Below are 27263 nucleotides of genomic sequence, written 5' to 3' on the forward strand. Positions count from 1 at the left end.
GGGGGTCTCAGCCGCAAGCCCCGGGATCCTGGAGCCTCCTTCCGGAACCCTTTCCTTAGGGGCCCTCGGGGCGGGGCAGGAAGGTCTGCAGTCGCGACTTTTCTTTTCTTTGCCCCCGCCTGGCTCAGGCGTCCCCAGGCCCGCACGCGGAGCCTCCGTCTGCCGCGGGGCGACCTGCCGGGTGCGGACAATCAGATCCTGAGCCTCACGCTCCACCGCGTGCGCTGCGCACCGGCTCGCGGCTCCTGCAATCTGAGCACCGGCCGCCCGCAGGTGCTTCCTGGTGCTTTACCTGTCGGGCTCAAAGAACCCCTACAGCAACTCAGTGTAGTGATGGGGAGACAGGCTCCTACCTTGCTCAGGTCACCTCCGAAACTGGCCAACTCCCCGGGGGTGCGTAAACCGGGCCTCCTCTCGGAGGAGAGGCCAGGCGGGGGCTGAGCGGAGAGGAGTGTGGCGGGGAATGGGGCAGAGAGGACGCATTCCGGGGCTGAGCAGGGCTAAGACAGGCTTATCTGGATTCACGCGGGGAGCTGGTGCAGCAGGACCACCCAGGACGGGCGTCCTGACACTGGGCATGTGGAAACGCGTAGGGACAGGGCAGCGTCCGGATGTAATGGGCCCTCGGGCTCCACATCCCAGCAAGATCGCTGGCCAGGGCGGCGCCCACGCTGCAGGGAGCTGGGCGCTGGGAGGGGCAGCGGGTCAGAGCCTGGCATCTGCAGCCCGGCTGTTCGCAGGTCCCCGTCCGCTCTCACGCGCAGCCCGGTGGGGTTTGGGAAACCCGAGAGCAGAGCTAGGGGCTGGAGATCATCAGGAAGTCCTTGCGGCGGGCCCCGAAGGACCGGGTGGACAAGGATGGACTGCGGGGTGTTTGCCCCGAGGCTTTCCCGGAAGCCATCCTTCCACGACTGCGTGGGACCCCTGGACCCGCTCGGAGGACCGCGTCCTGCGGAGGCTGAAGGCGTTCCGGGGCCGAGGAAGGGCCCGCGCTGGGATCCAACCATCCCCCCACCCCCAGCATCTCCGCCCCCAACTCCTCTGCAGAAACCCACGCGGGCCGTGGGCGCCCTCGTGCGACAGAAGAATTAACTAGCGCCGCCAGCACGAGGCGCAGGGTCTGTCCAGGGACCATCAGGACCGCGAGGTACCGCTGGGAGGCCCTCAGAGGGAACAGAGGAGCTGTGGCTCAGCGCTGGGAAGGGCAGAGCTGCTGAGGGAGCGGGGCGGCCGGGAAGGGCAAAGCCGGGGGTAGGCTTTCCAGGGTGACCATGGCCACGACCCCTGGGGAGGCAGGGGCTGCTGTAAAGCTGAAGGGGCTCCATCCTGGCCAGGGGTGGAGGGAGAGGGCAAGAGGCTCCAGTGAGGTGGCCAGGGCAGAAGCCCAGTGGGGGTGGAACCTGATGCTGGGTTGGATGTGACGGGGGACTGCATGCAAGCAAGGTGACATGTAAGCTAAGGTGGCACCCTGGTTTGGGGTTTGGGTGGCTATGTGAGTGCCAGTGCCATTTCTTCTGAAGGGGGATGCACTGCGGGGTGGTGGGGCAGGTTGGGATGGGAACCAAGTACACTTTAAGATTCCCTCAGTTTCAGGTGGAGACCCAGAGAGAGGTGGAGGCTGCAATGAAAGTGTCAGGGTATTGGGATGTGACCTCATTACCCAGGAAGATGAAGGCAGAGACGGAAGGGGCCCCAGGATTAAAAACTAACATATCCATTTTGCAGCAGCTGGACAGTCTTTTCCTTTAATCGAGAAAGCACGGACTGCACAGAAAGGGCAAAAAGCAAACCTGAAGTGCAGGCTGCCTTGCGGGCCTCTGGAGCTGGCCAGGGGCCCAGCCACTGGGAGTCAGGCAAGGAAGCAGGCCTCCAGTCCAGGGGCCAAGCCCGGGCCTCCCTCCCTAGATGGCTCAGGAAACAAGCCTGATTGGATGCAGAGGATCCAAGTGTTGATGATCAGGTCCAGTGATGCTGGGACCCATAGAACAGAGCTGCTCCTGGAATGCATCTCCCAGTGTCTTGGCACTGGCTGCCAGGAGGTCGTTCCTGGATGCCAGCTGGATTAGCGTGGTGTCTGCATGCACCATGGCCCTAAGTGTACCCAACAGTCATTACTTTGTGTCTTCCTTAGATCAGGGCTTCCCTGGTGGCTCAGATGGTAAAGAATCTGCTTGTAATGTGGGAGATTTGGGTTCGATCCCTGGCTCAGACCTCTGGGTCAGAAAGATCCCCTGGAGGAGGGAATGGCTACTCAGTCCAGTATTCTTGCCTGGAGAATTCCATGGACAGAGGAGCCTGGCGGGCTGCAGTCCATGGAATCATAAAGAGTTGGACATGACTGAGCAACTAACACTTTTTCACTTTCACTCCTTAGGCCTGGCAGAGCTGCAGAACGAGAGAATGTCTCCTGACACACTTTAAAGAAGTTGCAGGTGCCACCAGATGGGTGGGGATATGACTGGGTGGTGGGCTCGGCCTTTTCCACGCTCCAGGAAGCCTCCCCAGCAGTTCCATTAGGCTTGGTCGCAGGCTGGCAACAGGTTCTAGCCAAAGAAAGCTGGTCTAGCAGGCACTGGTCAGACATCCACCCTGGCCCTGCAGAGGCGGTGATAGCAGGACTACAGACAGGGTGGGAGCGCCGGACCTGAGAGCTGGCTTCTGGGGCTTCCTCCAGGGACATTTCTCTCCAGCCCCAGTCCAGATCCATGTTGTGAAGTCGCCCCTATAAGTCCTGGCATGATGTCTCTGAGGTGCCTGCAGCCTTCAGTCCTCTGCTCTCTTCCTCCCCCGAGGGCACTTTTGACAGGCACAAGCAAACACACTCGTGTACTTCACACTTGATCTCCTCCAGCGTTCTAACTCATCATTCCCCAGATCACACTGAGGGTGGGATTAACCAACCACACCTGCCCTGGGCGGCGGGGCGGGGCCGAAGGCGGGGCCAGGCGCCCCAGGACCCCGCCGTCTGCACCGCAGCCCCGCCCCTCTGTGGCCCCGCCCTACTCCCCTCTGAAGCCTAACAGCTGGCGCGGGCAGGATCGCGACTCCTGTTTCCGCCCGGCAGTCAGAGTGCCGGACCAGCTTCCGGCAGCGTGTGCCGCTTCAGCCCAGCGGCTTCCAGCCGGCTGTGAGTCTTCCCTGGGAAGATGGGGAAAGTGAGGAGCCTGAGGGCCCGGGTGCACCAGGTTGCCGTGAGGCCCACGGGGGAGGCAGCCCCCGGCCTCGCGTCCCCCGCCCGGGAGGTAGCCCCTCTGCAGGCCTCGACTGGTGGAGTCGCGGGGAAGGTAAGCTGAGGATACTGCGGGCGGTAGGGGTGGGAAGGGGGAGCGGGTGGAAGAAGGGGGCCGCGGGCCGGAGTCGGGCGCCACACGGTGCGGCCCTAGGGTCCCCTGCCGCCCCCCGAAGCGTCCCTGCGGCCCCAGGACCGCCCTCGGCGGGCTTTGCCGCACGGTCTGTGAGCTTTCCCGGTCCACGAAGTGTCGTGGCCTCCGTGGACCGCCAGGCTCGGAGCAAGAGGTTGATTTGCTCCGCGTCTGGAGTTCTGCGAGGGAGAACCAGAAACCTTCCACCTCGACTTCTAGAAATCTGCGCGAAAAAGGTAAATATTCCTTTACGTCGTAGCTGCGCTCCAAGGAAAGGAAAGGGGATTCCCAGGATTAAAGAAAAAAGGAAGAGCAAACTGAAGAGATCATGCTGTACCCTGGAGCTGTTCCCTCCCCGTCCCCCATCTCCTGCCTCGACGGTCCCCTCAGCCCTCCCGGCCCTGAGCAGCCGCTCGTCTTTGCCTGTGTTTGTACGTTTCACATGGATGGGGTCGTGTAGGTTTCCGCCTTTGAGTTTGGTTTTTTGGACTTAGCACAGTGTTTTCAGCTCTCACGAAGGTTGTGTGATGTTTAACAATGCTTCATTCTTTTTTATGGTGGAATCACCTTCCACTGTGTGGTTAGACCGTGTTTTGTTTATCCAGGTGCTGACCCTGGAGCTGCCTGGAAGCATTTACTGGTGTTTGTAGTCAAGGGGCCAACACTTGGACAGTGGACAAAATCCTCTTGGTTTGTGGGAACCATGGCTTTGGGTCAGTAATGCTGAAGAAAACAACCATGTTTGTTAAGCATTTGCTATGTGCCAGTCACCTTACATCTTTGTAACAGTCCCAGCCCTCATTTTGCAGGGAAAAAAACTGAGAGTTTAAATGAACTACCAAGGGCATTCAGCTGCTGATGGAGGAGCTGATGTGTGATCCCAGGATCTGGCATCAATGCCCTGGCTTTCATAAAACTTTATTGGGATAGAATTCATGCCATAAAATTCATCCATTTAAAGTGTACAATTCATTGGGCATTTTAAAAAGAATATTCACAGATTTGTGCAACCATCACTACCAATTTCTGAACGTTTTTGTCACCACCAAAGGAAATCCCATACTTAGCATCAGTCATTCTGGCAACCACAAATCTGCTTTCTGTCTCTATATATTTGCCTCTCCTGGGCATTTCGTATAAATGGAATTAATACAATATGTGGCCTTTTGTGTCAGGGTTTTTTCACTGAACATGTTTTTGAGGTTTGTTCTTATAGCATTATTTTCGTAGCACTTATTTCTCTGTTGTCCTCATTCTTTTTATGGCTGGAAAATATTCCATTGTCTGAATAAACCAGACCACTCTGCATTTTGTTTATCCATTCATAAGTTGGTGGATAGATTGTTTCTAATTTTTGGCTGTCATGCTGCTGCTCTGCACTAATTTTCCTGTGGATTCATGGGACAGAATTGCTAGGATGTACAGAGTTCTAAGTTGAGCTTTTTGATGAATTGCCAGTTTACTTTCCACAATGGCGGCACCATTTTACATTCCCACCAGCAATACATGAGGGCTCCAATTTCTCCACATCCTCACCAGCAATTGTTGTTGTCTGTCTTTTTGATTATATCCATCCTGCTGGATGTCAGGTGGTATTCACTCTTTGGATTTGCATTTCCCTAAAAGAGTCGGACCCGACTGAGCAACTGAACTGAACTGAACTGAAGAGATAATGAATAATGTTGAATTTTTTTTCTTTTTTTCTGGGCTTGTTAGCTGTTTATCTTTGGAGAAATGTCTTTTCAAGTCCTTTGCTCACTTAAAAGTTGTTGTTTCTCTTTCTGTTGAGTTGTCAGAGTTATATATTCCGGTTACTAAACTTTATCAGATAAATATGGTTTGCAAATATTTTTTCCACTTCAGTGGGTTGTCTTTTTATTTTCTTGATATTACCCTTGGAAGCATAGAATTTTTAATTGTTGTAACAATAGTTTCTCCTGTTTTCCCTTGTTGCTTGTCCTTTGGGTGTTATGAAATGTCAGGGTTTGGTTGAAAAGCTCAGGGGAGTCTGAGCAGTTTGGTCATGGCTCTGTCTCTTTCTTGGTATTCTCTGATGAGACATTGTCATCGTACTTCCCTGGTTCTTTAGACATGCTCTCTTTCAGTCCTGTGGCTGAGATGAGGTCATTGCCAAGTCCAGCACGTGGGCCCCTCGGACACAGCTTCTGTTGCCTAGGTCTTGTTTCCAGTCTCTCTGCGTGTGTCCTGCTCTGTTGTTCTTGAAAGCTGGCTGTCTTCGGTAGTGCTGGTGTTTGCAGATCATCTCGGTTGTTCCCTGGCCTGGCTCAGCTCCTGTGTAACAGACCATTCTGCACCAGTGTGCACCCTCCTGTCTGCCTATTATGTTTTCTTGTTTTTGTGTTGTAGCCTGGCAGCCTGGGTCGGTGCAAGCCTCTTACTGTCAGATTGTGCTTCAGCCCCCGTGGCCATAGAAACCTTTGCCCTTTACCGCTGGGTGTGCCTGTGTGGCTGGGAGGTTGCCTTCACAGTTCAGTCCCACCTTCAGCAGGGACTGGAGGCTTTGCGAGTGCAGTTGGTCACTCCTGAGCCAGTGCAGCCTTGAGCTCACACTGCTTCCAACCTGCCATCATGCCGCTTCCTGGAAGCTGCCCCCAGGCCAGGGCAGCGTGGTGCCTGGCCAGTGTCTGCTCAGAGGTTGTGCCTAAGCTGCCGGGTTACTGACGCCCCTTCCAAGGCCCCCGTCCTGGAGCTTGGACCTGAATGAGGTGGCCGGGCCTCGGAGGCGGGGTCTGGGGTAGCATGGTGTGCCGGGCAGAGTGACCTGGAGGGTTGTGAGACCTTGGTGTGGGATGAATGTGGTCAGAGACCCAGAGATTGCTGGGAGAGTGTGGAGGTGGAGGAGCAGCCATGAATGACAGGAAGAGTAAGATGGTGGGAGGTTTGGGAGGAAACCTGGGTCCCCTCTTGGAGGTTCTTGAATGTTGTGATTTGTAATTGTTACTGATCCTGGGTCTAGTCTCAGATGGTCCCGAGGCTGGAGCCAGGCCCAGGGGCGGGCATTGGGGGGTGGGGGATGAGCTGAGGCTGCAAGGAGCATGTGACCTGAGAGTCCTGGGGCCTGGGGTGGGGGTGGGCCTCGGGTTCCTCTCCAGCTCCTGCTCTGGAGAAGCCAGGGTCTGGCCCTCGCTGAGGGGTCTTGAAGCTGCAGAGCGAGTCTTAAGTCTCCCGTCTTGCCTCTTCAGGAGTTGGCTTGCCTGAATGCTGATGTGTTTGCTGGGACCACGATAGACCCCAGTGCCTTGGTGCAGCAGCTGGATGTGGAGACGAGGAGCGTCACCTCCATCAGGAGAGGTGAGAGCTGAGAGCGAATAGCATGGACCTCGGGGTGGGGAGCTTTGGTGCAGGCGAGCTTCCACATGCCCACAGGCACAGGCCGGAGTGCAGCTCAGGTCGCCCTGTGCACCTTTATGTGCTTTTATTTATTTATTTGGCTGCTTCGGTGTTAGTTGTGGCATATGGGATCTGGTTCCCTGACCAGGGATGGAACCCAGGCCCTCTGCATTGGGGGCATGGAGTCTTAGCCACTGGACAACCAGGGAAGCCCAAGAGGTGTTTTTTCTTTAGTGGAAAGTTTTAAAGATGTGCTGAACAGAAAGATGGTATTAAACATTCCATTCCATGTGCCTTTAGCACACAGCGCTGGGCTATTTTGAGGCAAACAGCATTTCCGTCAGGAATCCTTTAGTCTGTATTTCTTAGGGCTCTTAGAAAAAAAAGACATACACGCCTACAGGGCTGTTAGCACACCTGAACACGTTGGTTGTAATAACCTTATTTCAGGTGAGCAAAGTAGAAGGAGCCCCCGTCTCCCTTATGCCTCAGGCAGGATCCAGGGTGCACTGTGGCCCCCAAGCCCCTCTTCCTTCCCTTTTGTATCATGGGGAGAGGTCTTCTTTCCGACTGCACGCCCCCCATTTCGGGCTTTGTGACACTGTTAGCCCGGTGTCCTGTCTGGGCTGGTCCTGGAGCAGGGGGCGGCTCTCCTGCCCTGGGCAGCCACACCTCGTCCGCTCTCGGCAGGTGAAGCCTTCATGCCACCTATGCTAGCTGCGTGTTTACGGCTGAGCGATTGAGAGAAGCGTCCTCAGTGCTGTTGAAGCACTCTGGCCTCCAGGGCAGGGCTTCCGGTGTTCAGCATTATTTTTCTGAATTTCCATGTACAGTCTGTGAACTGCTGCTGGAGTTGTAAGTTGTAGTTATTTCACAGGTAAGCCTGTGTCGAGTGTTTCCTGTGAGATCGTGTTGTTTGCAGCTTGGTTTGGATTTTTTTTTTTTTTTTTTTTTCACTGGAGAGTTATCCAGATCTCCTTGCTATTCTTTGTACATTGAGACTGTAGGGAGGGAAGCCTTCTCGTCTCTGCCCTCCTAGATTCTCAGCTAGGACCCTGCAGGTTAGACCAAGAGAAGACAGATTAACAAGAGAAAAACAGAAAAACTGCTGTGTGCAGGTCACATCCCGTGACCGTGTGCAGGCTTCGCCCAGGCCTCAGTGACGGCTCAGAGGCATGGTGAGCACCTGGGCCTCTGGAGCGTCTGAGGAGGAGCAGCAGTGCTGTGGGTGGTGAGCATGGGGAGGTTCGTGTGTGCGGCTCCCTGTGGTCCTGATTCTGGTGTCCTCATGGCGTTAAACCTCCCCGGAGGAGGGGACCCAGGCAGACCTCACCTCAGAAGCTCCCAGCTTAGGTCAGATGAGGGGAGTCGCAACCTGCTGGCTCTGTTGGCTCCAGCCCAGAGTAATCCCGGCTCCCAGAGCGGTGTGTTTTCAGCGCCATCTTCTCACCCTCAGACCCTCCTGCTGCTTCTTGGGCTGGATCCTGCAGAGCTCTGGCTGCGTCCTGCCCGAGTACTTGCCCGTGCTCAGGGGTGGGGATCGGGGGGTACCACGGGCATTTGCCGTCGGGAGGGCAGGAAGGGTCTGGAGTCACGGCCACTCAGGCCCCTTTGGTGACCCACACGATCCAGCAGTTTTGTGTGTTAACTGGTTCTCCTGTGGTTTGTGTACTGGGCAGTTTTGATCACTTTTCTTAATCATGAAGAATTTTTATGTGTTATGGAGAGCAGCTCTTTATCATTTTGGGCAAAAACTCTTCCAGGGTTTTTGAGTTGCAGAGGGAGCTAGTCCTCCAGGGAGCCGATGGGTGCTGCCTTCCCTGCCCTCCTGCGTACCTCTGTCTGTCTCACTCTCTGTCCGTTAGCAAGTGCTGGGCACTTGGTGCTCAGCGTGGCACTCGGACATCTCACCTCCGTCTGGGGCTCGGGGGAGGGGCTGCTGAGCAGGAGGCTTGCATTCCTGCGGCAGCTGACAGACGTCCCCTCGCTGTGAGCCATGTCCACAGAGGCACAGCACACGGATCCCCACTTACCTGAGAGGGTGGGTCCCGCAGGAACAGCCCACAACCCAGCACTGCCTCTGACCCCCCTGTAGCGGGACCTCCATGTGGGGCTCAGAGGACCCAGCAGAGAAGCCGTGCTGCCACTGGCGTCCCTGAGAGGTGTGCAGGGAGTGGAGGGACACGGCCGTGCTCTGCTGGCGCTGCATCTTGAGCGTCTGTTACCGGTGTCCATCAGGCGAGCGTGGCATCTGCCGGGCAGGTGTGCTGTGGGCCTGCTCGGGACTCGTCCGGGCCCCTTCAGCCTCTCGCTGGTGAGGGTCTGATGCACACGCACTGTATCCTGTGCAGACGAGGCTGCGGCACCAGGAGGTGGGGGCGACGTGTCCGATCTCAGAGCCACGCAGCCGCCCTGGGAGTGACCGCGGGCCCGCCCCTGGCACAGCTGCGGTGCTGTATCAGCTCTTGCTGTCCTTCCCCCGTGCACCGTGTGGGTGGGGTGGGTCTGAGGCTTTGCACCCAGTTCGGGGAGGCCTGGGCCGGCACCAGGACCACTGGGGCCCCATCCCAGACCTGCTGAACCTTGTCTTCACACACCCCTCCAGAAGTCTCTGATGCTGCCAGGTTTAGGATACTGGCCCACAGCCTAGTGGGTCCTGCCTCTCAACTATGGGAGCACAGAAGTGCCCATCTCCTCCTGGACCCAGGGTCCTCTTGGTCCTGAGCTGTGATGGGCTGTCATTGGGTCTCCTGATCAGTCCTCGTGGTCCTGGTCGCTGTCTCTGAGGTGGCAGCGCCTTGGCGCGTGCCTGTGGGCATGACAGCCTGTGCTCATAGGACTGTCTCAGTGTGCCGGAGACACTCAGTTACCCTGAGCCTTCACGCTGAGTCTGAGGGGTCGTCGGAAAGGCCGCCACAGACAGCGTGGGCTGCCCGGGGAGCATGGCTGATCAGAAAGATGAGGTGTCACTTCGAGGTGGAGGGGACACTAAAATCTGAGTGGCATGGCCTGAAAACCACAGGGGTGCTAGAGGGGCAGGGAGAGAAGAAAGGAAAGTGTTTTCTTCTATGGGCTGGTCAGGGAGGAGAAGGAGCCACGGAGGAGAACGTCTCTTATGGTCTGAGGGGCTGGCATGCAGGGCCAGGAGGCAGAAGACGGGGACTGGCCGGCTCTTGGAAAGCAGTCTCTCCCCAGTCAGAAGCCTTTTTGAAAAAAAAAAAAAGTCATAGTGTACAGAAAGCTAAAGGAGAATGGCAGGAGGAGAGGGCCCAGAGCTTGGAGCTCAGCAGCGGGCTGTGTGCCTGTGGCCTTGCGGCTGGCAGAGCCCCGAGAGCCCCAGTGCCGAGGGTGGAGAAGGTGGGTGGGCGGCCTGAGGCCGTGTGCTCAGGAGCCTCCCGCTGGGGGTCGGGGTAATACCAGGCCTTATTTCTGTGTTGGGGTTGAGACAAGTCTGTAACTGTGGAATACTGGGAACGGTGCCTGGGCCTGGACTTAGGATGGGGAAGCTGTGGGCCTGACTGGCCACACGTCCCGTTGAGTGGGCCTCCTCTCTGCAGGCCGAGGCGCCTGGTTCCCAGTGGCAGGTGTCTGTCACTGTGCCCACACCTCCCTCTGCAGCAGCAGACTTGCTTCCGCATTGACCCGTGCCTTGGCTCCCTTGGGCGCTGGGCCTGGCAGCCCCCTGGGTTTGAGCTGGAGTGGTGGCCAGGGCAGACACAGGTCATGGGGAACGTGGTGTCCAGTGACTCAGCTCTGCTTGTGACCTGCTGGGCCGTGCAGGCAGGGTACCTGTCCACCTGGACGAGAGCGTCCTCACTGCGGGCTGGGGGCAGGCAGCTCTACTGTCCAGCTCCCTGGCCCCTGTGGGCACGTGCTACACTGCCCTGTGGTCATGTGGTCCCAGAGACTGGTGGTGCCCCCCTCCCCGGGGTCTGCTGTGCCCCCTCCCCTGCAGCCTGGACTCAGTGGGGCTGGTGGACCCCAGGGTAGGGGGGCTGGTGGGCCTTGCTGGTGGCATCTCTCTCAGGGCTTCCTTTGGGAGCCCTGCCAGCCAAGGACTGCCTCCTTCTGATTCAGGCAGGGGCTCAGCCTCCTAGGGGGAAGCACTGGGTTCTGAGGTGATGGGCCTCCCCACCCCGCAGACCGCCCCCACCCACCACCAGCAGGACTCAGCTCTGGGTGGGGACCGGGGACTGGAGGGCCAGTAGAGGTCTGGGGCCCTTCTGGGCTCCCACGTCCTCTTCCCATGGGGTGCCACTGGCCAGTTCTGTTTCTAGTTCTATATTCCCTTGCACTGCGACCATGCAGGAAACAAGCTCTGTGCTCAGATAAGCGCCTGGGTGTCCCCAGTCCTCTGTACCCTGGGCTGGACAGTCCCCACCCCTAGACTCAAGCGGAGGCATAGCAGGTGGAGGACAGGCCTGGTCGGGGACGCAGGAGCAGAAGGACCAGAGAGAGGAGGTGGCCATGCAGCGTGTCTGCAGGGGCTCTGGGCGGAGAAGTTGGGGATGTGACAATGGTGAGTGGCCCTGCTGGCCTGGAGGTCGCGGTGGAGGGACCGGGTTTTGGGGGCTCCTGTCTTGTCTCCCGGGGGCCCCAGGCAGAGAGCTCTGTGCCTGACCTTCCCTCTCTCTGTAGCCGAGCTCCCCCTGCTGACCGGCTACCACGCTCTCCTCTGAAACTCAGGCAGGTGCTCAGCAGAGGGCAGCAGTGCTGCATCTGGTCCTCAGGCCTGTCCTGCCTGGGGGAGGAGAAGAGGCTTGGGCAGGCTGACCTCAGGCATTGGAGGATCTGAGCACCTCCCAGAGGGGCTTGAAGCTCCCCATCAGACCTCCCCAGCTTTCCTGCAGCTGTGAGGTCAGGGCTGTGACAGAATCCAGTTCTCCTCACTCCTCTCCAAGTGGAATAGGAGGTGTCCAGGCTGAGAGGAAGCTGCCATCCATTGCATCCGGCCCTGGGTGGGGTCCGCTTTGGGTTGGAGGGGTGGTGGTTGGCTCTCCCCTCGGTCCCCCTGACCTCCAGAGGATGCGGAGGGGAGGCCTGGAGGTCTTCGGTGGACAGCAGCGTGTGTGGGTCTGGGGGCTGGAGAATACCACACTGTCCTGGTCTTGGCTGTGGTGCTGGTTGCCTGCTGCTGGAGGCGCTGTGACCTCTGTGGCTGCAAGCTCTGCGCGCCTCCCCATCTTGCCCAGGCTCTTGCCTCCTTGCCATGGGGAGGCCCTGAGGGGAGGAGCCCACAGCTTCTGGGGACACCCTGACCCTGACTGGCAGGGCCTGTGTTCTGGGTGCTCGACCAGTGAGTTGGAGGGCACAGGCCACTGCGTTGGGCCTGCTGGCAGCTGGAGGCAGGGAAGGCCACTGCTGGGCTCGTCTTGCTGTCGTCTGGTCAAGCCCGTTCTGCCTGACAGGGAAGTTGGGAAGGGCAGTCAGATCCAGCCCGGAGGACTCTGCCTGCATGGCATCAAGGGAAGGGTTGGGCCCTCGGGCCAGTGGGAGGAGGAGGAGGAGGACAGATGTTTCTCAGTGCCTCTTCTTGGCTCTGGGTGGGCTCTTGGCTGGTGCCACAAGCAGGAGGATTTGAGTGTGGCGTGGCTGCATGAGGATGCATCCGGACAGGCCCGGGGTGCCAAGGAGCCGGGTGCACTGGGACCTCCAGGGCCCCGCAGGCAGTGGGGGTCAGAATCACGGGGCAGGAAAGTGGATGGTTGCTGGCCTGTTGCGTACAGCACAGGACACAGGTGGTTAGAGGGGGAGACGTTGGCAGGAAGCGTCCAGCCTGGCAGCAAGTCCCTGCCCTCCTCCTCCTCCTAGTGGGAGGGCCGCCCTCAGGCCTCCCTCTGGATCAGCCCTGAGGTTGGGTTCAAGTCACTGGGCTCAGGTCTCTATAAGGAGCCGTGCTTCCCCAGGGAGCGGGCTGGGCTTTATCGGCCATTCCTTCTGTCCCAGTGAGTTTTCACTTGAAGTGACCCTCTCACCTGAAGCATCACTAAGATGCTCACGGTTCTGCAGCGCAGGTTTCACAGCAGCCGATGTGGAGGTATGCGTTGGTCACCCTGCCTTCCCCAACGCCTGGGCCTCACAGGGTCGGCATGCTGGGACCTGTTTCCTGAGTGTGAGTCGGGGGTCCTGGCTGCTGAGAAGGGGTCCTGGGTGGTACAGGGTGGGCTTGACCCACCTGCCAACTTGTCCCTTGATCACAGGCTGCAGACTTAGGATTCCATCAGTCTCCATGTGTCGTAGACTCTTTTTTTTGAAATGATTTCAAAATCTTAGAGAAGTTATGGGATTGGGGCAGAAAGGTGGCTTCCTGGACCTTTGGGGACAGGTGTCCGGCTTGAGTCTTGTCCGAGGTCCCCATGTGAGGCTGCCCACTGCCTCCTGCCACCGCCCCCCTTACTCAGCTCCCGTCCCGGACAAGCCGTCCTCACCTCACCCCTGCAGCCTGGCACCCGCGTGGGCCCCGCCGTGCAAGTCCTCTGTCCCGCCTCCCTGCCTGGGCACCTGCAGCCCGCTGACCAGCCCCAGGTGACTGGCGGCCCTTCCTACTAGGGATGAGGGGCCAGGGTGAATGGGGAGGAGAGTGGGTCAGCCTGGGGCATGGGCAGAGGTTAGGCATGAGGCTGTGGGTGTGGGCTGTGACTTGGAGAAGAGGTGGGAGCCCCGTGGGAGTCCTGGATTCCCTGAACTGACTGAGCAGTAGGCCACCCTGACAAGCACGTGTCCTCTCAGCTTCTACTTAGATGCCGGAAGTCTGCGGCCACTGGATCTTGGAGAGTGCACCCGCCGGGTGTGTGTGTTGTCTGTGGGGAGACCAGTGAGAGCCCAGTGCGTGGGCAGCCTGCAGCCCCTGGGTCCCGGGTGTCCTGCAGCCACGGCCAGGCGCGGCGGCGGGCGCCCTGAGCAGAGGCGCAACCTGGGCTCCTGGTCTGTCCTGCTCACGCATGTTCTCTTGGCAGGTGCTGAGGCCAAGACTGTTCTGCCCAAGAAGGAGAAGCTGAAGCTGAGGCGCGAGCGGTGGCTGCAGAGTAAGCTTCCCCGTCCTGTCCTGTCCCGTCCCCAGTGGACCCTTGTCCTGGGCTGGCTCAGAACCCGGCCTCTGGGTGGTCTGGGCCCTGGAGGAGGCAGCCTGCACTATAACAGGCAGATGGCAGCGGGGTGGCCCTGTCACCCATGCGAGGGTCTGCACGGCCTTACCTGACTCCCCACCAGGAGTGTCACCCACTCTCGGGGGTAAAACGTCAGAGAGGGAGTGCCTGAGGGTCAGGTGATTTATGACACGAAATTTCTCAGATCACCTTCCCGGCCTGCGTGTGGCCCTCGGGGTCCCTGGCAGAAGCTGCCGTTCACCCACTGGTGGGGTCAGGGACCCCGGCCTTCGCCGTCTTATGGGGGTGCCTTGGCCTGCCTATCAGGGTGGGTTTCTTCTTAATAATTTTGGAAAATATACTTATTTTTCATGATGCTGAGTATTTGCTGGTGTTTTTCTGAAGGTTTTCTTGTGAACATTGTTTTGTTGTTTTTTTTTCTTACAGTTATCTTTTTAGTCTGATTTTGCTGACTTTTAAAACTACTTTGAAATGTTTTTTTTATGTTCTCACACAGTTAAAATATGACCAGCATTATTTTTTTCCTTGAAGGTTTTAAACAAATTATATGTTTAATAAATTCAAAATTTTTAGAGAAATGTATCAGTTTCATCCATAATTGTTAATTTTAAGTTTTCTTTGAGTTTTTGGATGTGTCTTAAGGAAATGTCCATTCATGCATTTTCTTTTCCACGGTCTGTAGCATGGGGTTGTGCAAAATATTCTTTGTAAAATGGATTTGGAAAGTTAATAGGCCGGGACCACTGGACCCCTGAATATTCTGGGCTATAGTTCTCTGATGATGTTTAAGTTTTCTTCTGTGATGGTTGGTCTTTTTTTAACTACTTGAGCTAATCTTGGTCACTTACTCATTTTCCCATAAAACCATCTAATCAGATCTCAGCCTTTATTGGCAGAGTTGCTAGTTTCTCATTATTTAACCTCTTTATTACTCTTTATTTGTATCCCCTTCTCTCTCTTCTGATTGATTTCGTCTTATCTGTTCCAGGAATGCCTGTCTTTAGTTGTCGTCTCCTGTTTTGTTTTCTAAATTGTTAGTTTCTGTTGTTTTAATACCCTGTTCTTGGTTTCTCCAGGTTTGTTTTAGTGACTTAGTCATTTATTTTTGAACGAAAGACTAAATGTTAGCCTCTGACTGTAGCTTTAGCTACAGCTCCCAGATTTCTTTCACTGAGTACTTTATTATGAAAAGTTTTGTACAGAAAAGTGGGAAGAATTTTACAGTGGACACCCATTTGCCCACCATCCAGACTTTACCATGAGCGCATCACTTCTTTATCACGGCTGTCTGTCTGTCTGGTCCAGCCACCAACCCTTGTTTTAGCTGTATGTTCCAAAGTGGATTACAGATTGAGCACACTTTCTCCCTAGTAACTCTGCTAGAGGTCAGTATTTGTTTATGGTTCTTTTTAGTTTTGGTCTTGAGGTGACGTTTGCATGTGGTGGCCTGGGCCTTCAGTGTGCTGTGTGGTGACTTGGGGCCAGTGCGCGCGCACACAGCAGAGTCCTCTCGGGACGTCGGCCGGGCCCCGCCCCCAAAGGCAGCTCCGTCTGCTCTTTTCAGGTCGAGTTCAGGCTTCGCTGCTCTGGACATCGGTTAAGGGCAATCTGTGTGTGTCTGGGTTCTCCTGCTCAGCTGGGCGTTGGGCTCATCTGGGCTGGGTGGAGCTGTGGTCTGGGCCTGTGTGTTGCTGAGAAGTGTTTCCTTATGTGGACACACTGCTTGGTATACACTTTCCTGTGGATGGACACCTGGTGTCTTTTCTCTTTTTAGCTGCTGTGAATAGGCTGCGATGAACATTCTTCACAAGTCTTTTTGTGGACATATGTTTTCATTTCTCCTGGGTAAACACTTGGAATGGAATGCTGGGTCATAGGGCAGGTGTATGTTTAGTTTTACAAGCAGCTCCCAGACGTTCCTCTCCTGTGGTTGTACGCTTACGCCCCCGACAGCGCGGGGGAGTTGGGGTTGCTCGCGGCCCCTCCAGCACGCCAGTCCTGCAGTCCTGGCCGTTCTGCTGAGCGTGAGGTGCCTGTCACTGTGGTGAATGGGCGTTTTGTCTGCTGCTGCCCACTGGGGCGTCCTGACGCCCAGGCCTTGTTTCCCGAGGCTCCTGAGGGCTCTTTATTATTGAGCTCCAGGAATCCTCTGTCCTGGAGGTCAGTCTCCTCAAATGTGTTGTGCAGATAATTTTCTCCCAGACTGTAACTTGCCTATTTATTTTCTCAACAGTTTTTTTTTTTTAAACTGAACAGAAGTCTAATTTGAGGACACTGATTTTGTCTCTTTTCTTTGCATGTTTAGTGTGTGAGCACGTGCATATGTGTGTGCACGCGTGCGTGTGCCTTGTTTAAGGAGACTGCCCAGTCCCAAGACAGGAGGATAAATCCTACCCTTCTGAAAACTTTATGGTTTTAGCTTTGATATTTAGATTTCTGATCCATCTTGATTTATGTTTGTCTGCGATGTGAAGCACTGGTTCAGGGTTTTCTTTCCTTCGGTTTCATCAGTGTTTGTCATAAACACTCTCTCCTTGCGCAGTCATCCTGATGTCTGTGGAAAGCTAACGCCTCTCACCATGGTTCTGCTCACTGACCCTCCTCGGTTCCAGCCTGTTGAAGCTGCAGCTGTGAAGCAGGTCCTGGGGTTGGTCAAGGAAGTCCGATGTCTGTCCCTCTGTTTCAAGACCGCTTTGGGGGGTCCAGGTTCTTAGCATTTCCGCGTGACTCTAATCACAGGCTGGTCAATGTCTTAAAGCCGCCACCACCACCTGGTGCAGTAGTGACCTATGGATCATGGCTTTGAACCCGTGCATCAGTTCAGAAGCGCTGTTTTAACAAGGCCGGGTCTTCATCCACGGACATGGTAATTTTTCCTTTAATCTTTTGTTGTTGTTCAGTCACTAAGTTGTGTCCGACTGTTTTTGACCCCATGGACTGCAGCATGCGAGGCTCCTCTGCCCTTCAGTTCAGTTCAGTTCAGTCGCTCAGTCGTGTCTGACTCTTTGCGACCCCAGGAACCGCAGCACACCAGGCCTCCCTGTCCATCACCAACTCCCAGAGTCCACCCAAACCCGTGTCCATCGAGTCTGATGCCATCCAACCATCTCATCCTCTGTCGTCCCCTTCTCCTGCCCTCAGTCTTTCCCAGCATCAGGATCTTCTCAAATGAGTCAGCTCTTTGTATCAGGTGGCCAGAGTATTGGAGTTTCAGCTTCAACATCAGTCCTTCCAATGATCACCCAGGACTGATCTCCTTTAGGATGACTGGTTGGATCTCCTTGCAGTCCAAGGGACTCTCAAGAGTCTTCTCCAACACCACAGTTCAAAAGCATCAATTCTTCGGCGCTCAGCTTTCTTCACAAACTCTCACATCCATACATGACCACTGGAAAAACCATAGCCTTGACTAGACAGACCTTTGTTGGCAAAGTAATGTCTCTGCTTTTTAATATGCTATCTAGGTTGGTCATAACTTTCCTTCCAAGGAGTAAGCGTCTTTTAAGTTCTTCTTCACTTTCTGCCATAAGGGTCTTGTCATTTGCAAACCTGAGGTTATTGATATTTCTCCCAGCAATCTTGATTCCAGCTTGTGCTTCCTCCAGCCCAGCATTTCTCATGATATACTCTGCATACAAGTTAATAAGCATGGTGACAATATACAGCCTTGACGTAGTCCTTTTCCTACTTGGAACCAGTCTGTTGTTCCATGTCCAGTTCTAACTGTTGCTTCCTGACCTGCATACAGGTTTCTCAAGAGGCTGGTCAGGTGGTCTGATATTCCCATCTCTTCCAGAATTTTCCACAGTTTATTGTGATCCACACAGTCAAAGTCTTTGGCGTAGTCAATGAAGCACTGCCCTTCACTGTCTCCCAAAGTTTGCTCTGATTCATGTCCATTAAGTTGGTGATGCCATTCAAACATCTCATCCTTTGTCATTCCCTTCTTCTCCTGCCCTCAATCTTTCCCAGCATCAGGGTCTTTTCAAATGAGTCAGCTCTCTGCAGCAGGTGGCCAGAGTATTGGAGTTTCAGCTTCAACATCAGTCCTTCCAATGATCACCCAGGACTGATCTCCTTTAGGATGGACTGGTTGGATCTCCTTGCAGTCCAAGGGACTCTCAAGAGTTCTCCAACACCACAGTTCAAAAGCATCCATTCTTCGACATTTAGCTTTCTTTGTCAACCAACTCTCACATCCGTACACGACTACTGGAAAAACCATAGCTTTGACTGTATGGACCTTTGTTGGCAAAGTAATGTCTTTACTTTTTAATACACAGTCTAGGTTTGTGATAGCTTTCTTTCCAAGGAGCAAATGTCTTTTAATTTCACGGCTGCAGTCATCATCTGCAGTGATTTTAGAGCCCAAGGAAATAAAATCTGCCACTGTTTTCTTTTTTTCTCTCATCTGTTTGTCATGAAGTGATGGGACCGGATGCAATGATCTTAGTTTTTTGAATGTTGACTTTTAAGCCAGCTTTTTCACCCTCCTCTTTCACCTTCATCAAGGCCTCTTGAGCCTTTTTAGTTCCTATTCATTTTTGCCCTTAAGGTAGTAGTATATGCATATCTGAGGTTGTTGATATTTCTTCTGGAAATCTTCATTCCAGCTTATGATTCTTCCAGCATTTCGTGTGGTGTACTCTGCATGTAAGTTAAATAAACAAGGTGACAATACACAGCATTGTCATACTCCTTTCCCAACTTTGAACCAGTCCGTTGTTCCATGTCTGGTTCTTCTGTTGATTCTTGAGCCGTATACAGGTTTCCCAGGAGACAGGTAAGGTGGTCTGATATTCCAGTCTCTAAGAATTTTCCATAGTTTGCTGTGATCCACACAGTCAAAGACTTTAGCTTAGTCAGTGAAGCAGAATTTTTTTGAAGCTCCCTTGGTTTCTCCATAATCCAGCAAACGTTGGCAATTTGATCTCTGGTTCCTCTGCCTCTTTGAAACCTAGTTTGTACATTTCCTTTCATGTAAAATTTTCTCAATTTCTGTCATCCTGTTGTGTGATTTTCAGAGTAGAGGTCTTAGATTTTTTTCGTTTGGATAAGCTTATTGCTAATTGTTCATTAGCTTATTGCTAATAGTTTTTGAAGCTATTATAAATGGAATTCACAAAAGTTTCATTTTCCAGTTTTTACTATGTATTATTATATTATCATTTATTAATTATTATTAACTCTGTACCCTCTGATCTTGTTAAAATTGTGTGTTCTGGTAATTATCCTGTGGATTTGGTAGAATGTTTTACATAAACGATCGTGCTACAATACTTAAGATAGAGACAGTTTTACCTCTCTTTCCAGTCTGTTTTATGTCTTCTCTTCCTACTGCAGCAGCTAGAGGGGGTGAGGATTGTTTCTATTCTCTGGGAGCCAAGGGCCCATGGTCACTGTCCTGTGAGCTTGCTTTGCTCAGGGTCAGTAACCTCAGGCCACGTTGGGGCATAAAGCCGGTAGTGCTCACTCGAGCTCTGTTTGTTATGGGTGAGCTGATGCGGGCAGGGAAGCAGGGGAGGGTGACCAGGGTGGACGGACCCTCCGGGGAGCTGTGCCTGACCTTCTGGGCACCACGTGGACTACAGGCCCTGTTGGCACTGCGGCAGGCTTGAGGCGATGGGGGGAGGAGCTGCTTGCTCGTGTCGCCCACCCCAGGCTCGGAGTCGCCCTCACCTGGGCTCAGCTGGGTCAGCGTGGGTCTGCACTGTCCCTTCTGTGGCCTGCTTCACCAGAGAGTGTCTGGTGTGTATGAGACGCGGTTTCTGGTAGACAGTGTCTCAGATTGGGGAAGTTCTTCCTGTTCTTGGTTTCCTTGTGATCTTTATCCTGAGTGGGCAGTGAATTCTGTCAGATTCTGTGGACACTTCTTGTGGTAACTGCGGCCTTTTTTGAAGCAGCCGCTGCAGTGACGCGCCGGCACGTGTGCCCGTGTTGTGCCGTCGTTGCACACCTCAGATGTGTGCTGGGTGGACCCCACCTGTTACTAACCTAAAACGCTGATGTGCTGGCTCCTCTGTAGGCAGACAGGTGTCCTGTGTCCTGCCAGGAGCCAGGCCTGCCCTGCCCTCTTTGGTCCCCTGCAGCTTTGGTGCTGGGCCTGCCAGCCAGGAAGGGAGCTCCCTGTCCCTTCCCCTGCCTGACCCCTGACCCCCAACTCCTCCTGGGTGCTGGGCTCCCAGGGAAGAGGCACCAGCTTGACGAGCTGAATAAATTGCCCTGGCAGCATGGAGAGCCCTGGATCGTTGCCTTTAAATCCTGGTGTCCCAACACTGAGGGGTGGCCTGGGCCAGGGCCCAATGACCCGGAGGAAGGTGGTCTTTGTCCCACAGCCCAGCTCTCTGGAGTGAGGTGCAGGCCCCTGGACTTCGGCAGCCTCCTTGCGGCTGGGGCAGGTGTGTCCTGCTGGGCTTGTCTGGCTCGCCCTTGCTGGGCTTCTCTGGGCCTCTGGGGGTGACTGCTAGCTGGGAGGGGCTGCTCCTGCCAGGCTTCCCAAGTGGTCAGTTTCTGGAAATTACTCTCTTTTGGAGATGCCTGTGGGGGTCAGCACGCACCCCTCACATTTCACACACACCTCTCGCACTCGGGGTGGGCTGTCCTGAGTTGTCCAGCCCCCGTTTTCCTGGCCTGCCCTGTGTCTGGTGTCATCACCGCTCCCCTGGTTACCGTGCCCACCTCCATCACCTCTCACACCTGCCCTGAGGGGCAGCTGGGCAGCCACACACCCACATCCCCTTGCAAGGAAGAGGTCCCCTGTCGGGCCCGCCTAGGCCGCTGGCTGTCACCTCTCTCCTGGCTTCTCCTGGCCCCTTGGCTGCACTCAGTCCACCGACCGCTCGTCGGGAAGGTGCTTCCAGTTTTTTTTTTAGAGGAGATTCAGAGTCTGCAGCTGGTTATTTATAGCCCAGTAAAACTCGCACAGTAGGGAGGCGGGGAGCGTCTCTGCTGTGGTCCAGCCGTCCCAGATCCATCACAGCCTCATTTCCCAGCTTTTTAGAAGCAGAGCTTTTTTTTTTTTTTTAAGGAATCTAATACAGAACAATTAACAAATCGCTTTTCACAGATTCAGGCAGCCTCCCGGAGCAAGGTCTGCACACAGACTAGTGAGCTGCCGGGTCCGCACACCACACTGTGGAGACAACGTGCTTGAGAGCGTGTTTTATTAACAGTTTCAGAATACACACTGCTTATAAAATGGAATTCAGATCTCGAGGCCCTTCCGTGTGTGGTGGCCACAGCCCTGCTGGCCGACAGCGGTCTCACCCAGCGGCTCACCCACGCCCTGCCCTCCACCTGGCACCCTGGACCTGGGCCCTGTCACCCTGTCTCTCTGGCCAGTGCCCCTGCCCCTCCTCACAGCCCCCACATCGTGCAGGAGCCCCCTTGAGACCCCTCTTGCTTTGCACCTGGCCAGTGTTGGGGACCCTTCACCCTGTCACCACCTCCCATGGGGACCACTTCTCTTTTCTGGGCGCATCCCCAGGAAGCTGACTGGGGGGCAGAGGGGAGGGTACCAGCTGCTCTGACTCTGCAGGCCCCTCTGTCTGCCCACCCCTCCGTCCACCCCCTCCTCCAGGCCTCAGGGCCCTGGCCTCCCCAAGGGCAGCTCCTCTGCCTGCAGCCCGTCTCCCCAGGCTTGTAATTCCACAGCCATCTCCAGGATTAAGGGGAGCAAGTCGCTCGGGCTGCACCCCTCTACCCCCTCCCACCCTGGGTTCCCAGCTAAGCTCTGGCTATGCAGGCTGGGAGCCGGGACCCTCTGCTGCTAAAGTCCATGGCCGAACACTTATCCTCCTGGGTCCTCTCTCACTGACCCTGTGTCCCTCTTCCTCAGAGATTGAAGCCATAAAGCTGGCGGAACAGAAGCTCAAGGCGGAGAGGAGGCGGAGGGCCACGGTGGTGGTGGGGGACTTGCAGCCCCTGAGGGACGCCCTCCCTGAGCTGTTGGAGCTGGAGGCTGGCGGCCGGCGGCCCCCTACCCCACGGTGAGTGTCGTGTCCCAGGAGAGGCTGAGCAGTGGTGTGGCCGGGCTGGGCACTGACCCTGCAGAGCCCCGTCTTGACTTGGGACACTCTTGTCTCAGGCCCAACCATGAGGTGGGGGCCCTGGGCCTTCTCAGGAGTGGGTGCCCGGTGGTGCATCGATGGCCTCCCACAGCCACTCAGTCGGGTGCTATGCCTGGGGGTCCCTCCAGCTCCATTTTCCCACCCGTTGCCCAGCCACTGCCCTTGTCACCCCAGCCCCCTGCCCCAGGCTGGGCCTTCCTCCTGGGGCTCGTCCTGCTCCCCTGGGACCCCGTGCTGCAGAAGAGTGTCCTGCTGTGCACCAGCCAGGTGTGACCGTGGCTTGGCTTCAGGACGAATGGGGAGTTGGAGGCCTTCCTGTCCTATCATGGTTCCTGGCCCTTCATCATTTCCTTTGTCTTTGATTTTGTCTTTTTGAAATAATTCTTTTTCCTGCTGAATACCCCTCTGAGGAGGAAGGGTTGGGGTGGTGGGTGACAGGCTCAGGGCCCCTTGGCTGCAGAGTTAGGTGGTCAGTTCTAGCCAGTCTGGGATGGGAGTGCCCAGAGCGTGGGGTCCAGACGAGGAGTGGCCATCGGAGCTGAGGTTTGGTGATGGAGCTGGAGCCCGAAATGCACATTCCATTCCTGGTTCTTGAACAAAAATGTGACCCGGTCAAGCGTCCTCACCCTGCTTGCAGTTTTCTCATCCAAAAAATGTGCTTGGTGCTCCCAGAGGGGAGAGGGCTGCGCAGACACCGGCCTTCAGCGGAGGAGGGCCCTGCGAGGCGGCCGGGGCAGGGGGCGCTCTCCCGGCCACTGTCACCCCGCCCCCAACCGCCTCTTGGCACCAGGAGCTGTCTGCCAAGGTAAACGTTATTCTAGAGCAGATAGAAAAGTTACGGTGGTGATGCCCAGAGTCACACGGCTCTCCTTACGTCTGACGTCAGCCTGTGCATTTTTCATAGTCAGGAACCAGCTTCATTCATAAATAATAGTCGGCTAAAAGCTCAGTCTGTTCAGACTCCTCAGTTTCCCCTACTGACCTTCTGCTGCCCCAGGGCTCCAGCCAGGCCCCCAGGTGACATGCAGCCATCGTGTCCCCTCAGAGCTCCTCTGGGCCGTGACAGTCTCTCAGACCTTCCTGTCTTTAACAACCTTGACGGTTTGGAGGAGGAGCCAGACGTTTTTCAGGACGCCCCTCAGGGAAGACCACAGAGGGGAGGGGCCCTTCTCACCACGTCCCGTCAGGGTGCGTGCCGTCACGTGACCTCCATGGTGGACGCTGACCGTGGTCGCCCGGCTCAGGCGAGTCCGTGGTCGCCCGGCTCAGGCGAGTCTGGCAGGTGTCTGCACTGTGCTGCCACCACCTCCCACCGTCCTCTGGAAGGAGGTCACTGTGCTCGCCCCCCTCCTGAGGAGGGGCGCTCCCCTCCTCTGAGGACGGGACAGCTGCAGAGCCACGTGGATCCTCCTGGTTTCCTTCTCTGTCACTTGTTTACGTCAGGCTGGCCCCGGGGGTATTTATTTATTTTATGCTTTGGGCCATGATCCAGTACGACTCTGTTCTGCTGCTGAACCGGCTCTGGCGCTGGCCCTCGGGAGTTCCTCGCTTGGCTCTGCTGTCCCACCCCGACACTCCCATTTGTGGGGGCTGTTGTGTTTTGTTTCTGAGTACGTCCCTTCCTCGGGCACAAGATGCTCCAGGCTCATCTAGGCATTTCCTGTTCCTGTCTGAGAGTCAGTGTTCCTCCAGGGAGCCTAGTCCCTTCCGCTGGAAATGGTGTAAGAGACCACGATCTGGGTGCCGACGTCTGACCACGGCTGGGGAGTCCTGGCCCCTCTCCGCAGGCTGGGGTCCCCAAGACCACTCTTAGGCTTTGCGATTCCCACGGATCTGTTACCCTCACAGTCACGATTAGAGTGAGCTGAGGAAGGAGGGATGTGGGGAGGGCCCAGGAGAGTCACCGCCATGGGCCCCAGGGGGCAGCCCCGGAGTCTCGCCCAGGACCGCAGGGGCCCTGCCACGCTCGGCCCTGGGGTGGGCTGCGAGGCCGCAGGCTTCGATCCCTCCCCTCCATCCTGTGCCCTCCTCCCGTTGGCAGGGTGGAGTGGGATTGTCAGCCACGGAGGTCTGCTGGGCCGGGTGTTTGGCCTCTTCCTGCTTCACAAGGGCAGGGCTTTCAGGGCCTGGTGCAGGAATGCCCACCCTCCCAGCTCCCCCCGGCATCAGAGTTGGGCAGGATATGTTGTGGGGCAGCTTTGTGCCTGGGAACCCAGACCCCAAGTGCCTTGCCTGGGTCCAGTCACCTGCTGGGATACCCCAACAGAGGCCCTGGGCTGCCCCAGGTTCATCCCACATCTGGGTGGTGTGGGGAGAGCCCGAGGTTCTGAGTGGGCCCAGTGGGCTGTTGGGTGTTCCCCCCGACAGGTGGCACTGCCCAGCACTGACCTGGCCCTCAAGCCCCTGGAGAGCCTGAGGGCCCAAGACCAGAGCAGGTGGTGCTCTGCCAGTGGGCTGCGCTCACCAGGGAGAAGGGTTGAGTCTAGAGAACGTGGTTCCCCCATGGTCCAAAGGTTGTAGAGGACGAGAGCGGGTGGCCTGACACGGGGGGGCCTGACCCTGGGAGCCGGCGCCTGTCACCAGCTGGGCTTCCTGGACCTTGGGGCCTCGGGATCATCCACCAGTGCTGTGGATTGAGACGAGAGTCCCATTTGGTTTTGGGCCCCAGTCCCCTTGGGGTGGGTGCCACAAGGGTTTGTTCACATCGGAGGGGTAGGGATGGGGTAGCACAAGAGCCCCGAAGCTGAGAGCCACCTGGGCCCACTTGCATCCCCAGGCACTGGGTGCCAGCTGAAGGGAGCCTGTCAGGACAGCACTGGCCTGTCTTGCATTCTGGGAAACAGACTTCTGCTGGAGCAACTTCCCCAAGGGTTACCCCAGGGCATTCAGCACCCAGAGCCGCAGCCCCCAGTGCTGGCAGGGCCAGGGTCGTCTTCCAGCTCTGTGGGTCTCGGGAAAGGGCAGCTGCTTCGGTTCTGGCAGGAAGGTCTCTGTCCACTCTTTGTCGCTTCTCAGTGCGCTCGGCCCTGCAGCAGAGCTAGACCCAGGTGCTGGGGGAGCTGGGGCCCCAGCCTTTGAAGCGGGTGGGCAGGACCTGGGCTGGTGTCTGGTGTGAATGTCCCCGCCCTGGGCCGCTGGGGTGAGCACGGGGGGGTCAGTTCCCTGCGCCCCCGTGGCCTCCGGGAATCCACCCTGCCTGCCTTTGTCCAAAGTGGAAAACCCCATCGGGGAGGGGCGTGCCATTCCCGTGAGCAGCCTGCCAGGCCCTGGACATGTCCTGAGGCTTGGGTGAGGGTCCTGCCTTTCCTTGCCACCCTCCCCATGTCACCCTAGGCTGCCTCTGGACCCTGAGGGGACTCCCAGGGGTGTGCTTGCACCTTGGGGCCCTTGACTGTCAGAGCAGGAAGAGGCTGTGGGAGGCCTTCTTACCTGAACTAGATGGGGATGAAGATTCAGGGCATGAAGTCCCCAGGCCTCCTGACTTCCCAGCATGGAGGCGCCACCTCCTGGGTGGGGGGCGTGGCTGGGGGAAGGGAGAACCAGGCCCTCCGGATCGGCAAGGGTGGGGCCTCCGGGAGCTCTGTGGTGGACACAGAGAGGGGTCAGTGGTGAAAGGAACAGGGCCACAGTGTCCGGGGGCTGTCCTGGAGCTCTGGAGCGGGAGGGAGTCGGGATGAAGTAGCCCCAGAGCAGCTGAACAGGGAACAGAGGGAACATGAATAAGAAATGGGGGCTCCTGGTCTGCAGGCCAGAGTTAGGTGGTGTTTCAGGACTCACAGGTTTTCTGGGTTCCCGTTCTGCCAGGTCCTTCCTGCCGTGTGGCACCTGTAGCCTTCCAAGCCAGCCGAGAGCCCTGTGTAGACTGTGGTCTCCAGTCGAGACTCGAATGTGTGCCATGCTGACCCCTTTCTCCGTGTCCCCAGCAGGGTAGCCAGCAGGCCCCGGCCCGCCGAGCTGAGCCGGATGAGTGCCGTGCAGAGACTCCAGCTCCTGTGAGTACTGCACGCCCTGCCCCCTGTCCCCAAACACACACCCGCAAAGGATGCCCGGTGTCCTGCCTGCCTCCACACGGCCCATCCAGGGCTTCCCCCACCTGAGTCCTTGGTGTGTTGGGGCTCAGCCTGGGGGGCGTGGACGACTGTCTCCAGGGACCAGGAAGCCTCTTCCCCTGGACTGCTGAGGGCAGCCGCTGGGTCTTGGGGGGCCGCCCTTGGGACCCGGGTCCCAGGTGTCTTGGGAGTGTGGACACCTGGCCAATCAGTCAGCCATCTGTTGGGGTCTAAAGTCTCCCTGTTAACAGCACAGAAAGCTGGGGCATGGTGGGGTTTGACCTTGTCTTTGGGCACGCACCTGTGGAGGGTACAGGCTGGGCTCTCCACCCTGCCTCGCCACAGTGCCGTGGCGGGCCCGCCACCCTGAGGTCCGGACCAGGTCACCTCAGTTTCAGTGGCAGAGATGTCCCTAGAGGCACCTGACCAGGTCACCCATGGCTGTGCTGGGCTGCAGGGCCGAGGTGTGAGCTGGCCCTGGCGCCTCGGGGAGGTGACGTGGCTGGCTGGGCTTAGGGATGGGCACAGAGAGGCAGCCCCCCCGTGGACTCGGGGCCCAGGGCCTTCTGCAGGAAGGGTGGGCCCACTGCAGACCCCCATCACCCCCGGGCCCGGCACCCCTGCTCCTGTGGGACCAAGCTGGTGAGGAGCTGCCGTGTGAGGTCTTGAGTGTGCAGTGTGCATTCCCCGCCTTAGACAGCAGCTCCTTGTCACAGTTGTGGCGAATGAGGGGCCTGTGTGCCCACCAACAGGCCCTAGGGCAGCCCCTCCCCTCCTACCTGAAGTGCCCCCTCCCCCGGGCTTCAGACACCCATCTGCCCCCACACTCAGACCTACCAGGCAGAATCTCATAGCCCCGCAGCCTGCCTCACACCCCGCCCTCCAGCCCTGGACCAGCCCTGTGCTGGTGTCCCTCCCTGCGGGGTGGCTGTGCCGAGGATGGCCCTGCGGTTGCTGGTTGCTCCGCACCCACCCTTCCCACTGACCTCCACTCTCCATTCTTGCAGCGAGGAAGAACGGACGCGGTTCCAGGAGCTGCTGGCCAGTCCGGCCTATAGAGCCAGCCCTCTGCTGGCCATCGGGCGGCAGTTGGCCGAGCAGATGCAGCTGGAGGGCGGTGGGCAGCCCTGACCCCGTGGGGCGTGTGAGAGCGCCGAGGCCACCCACGAGGAGGTGCCCAGGGCCGGCTTGGCCACTGTCCCCTGGGCTGCCAGCCCCTTCCTCTGCGACACGGCTGCTGTGCTTGGCAAAGGTGGGAGACAGGCAGTTGACACGGGAGTATTGTGACGACACATTTATTTTTGCAATAAAAACACTGCTGGAAAA

The 27263-nt window shown here is 56.8% G+C and overlaps 1 protein-coding gene across 3 annotated transcripts; it reads left to right on the forward strand.

Moving 5' to 3' along the window:
• The first annotated feature begins 1035 nt into the window (after positions 1-1035).
• Positions 1036-27263, forward strand: SLX9 (SLX9 ribosome biogenesis factor). 3 transcript variants are annotated; one of them, XM_061423461.1, is made up of 7 exons: positions 1036-1147; positions 2375-3284; positions 6566-6674; positions 13670-13738; positions 21657-21807; positions 25812-25880; positions 26945-27263. In XM_061423461.1, the coding sequence occupies exons 2-7, from the start codon at positions 3147-3149 to the stop codon at positions 27066-27068; spliced, it is 660 nt and encodes a 219-aa protein (XP_061279445.1). In that variant the 5' UTR covers positions 1036-1147; positions 2375-3146; the 3' UTR covers positions 27069-27263. The 3 variants fall into 3 exon arrangements, 2 of the variants coding, with proteins under 2 accessions (XP_061279445.1, XP_061279452.1); XR_009737547.1 differs by having other exon boundaries at positions 1036-3284; positions 25693-25880; positions 26945-26974; XM_061423468.1 differs by having other exon boundaries at positions 1036-3284; positions 25815-25880.

This window comes from Bos javanicus, chromosome 1, assembly GCF_032452875.1.
Source record: "Bos javanicus breed banteng chromosome 1, ARS-OSU_banteng_1.0, whole genome shotgun sequence".
Classification (NCBI taxonomy): Eukaryota; Metazoa; Chordata; class Mammalia; order Artiodactyla; family Bovidae; genus Bos; species Bos javanicus.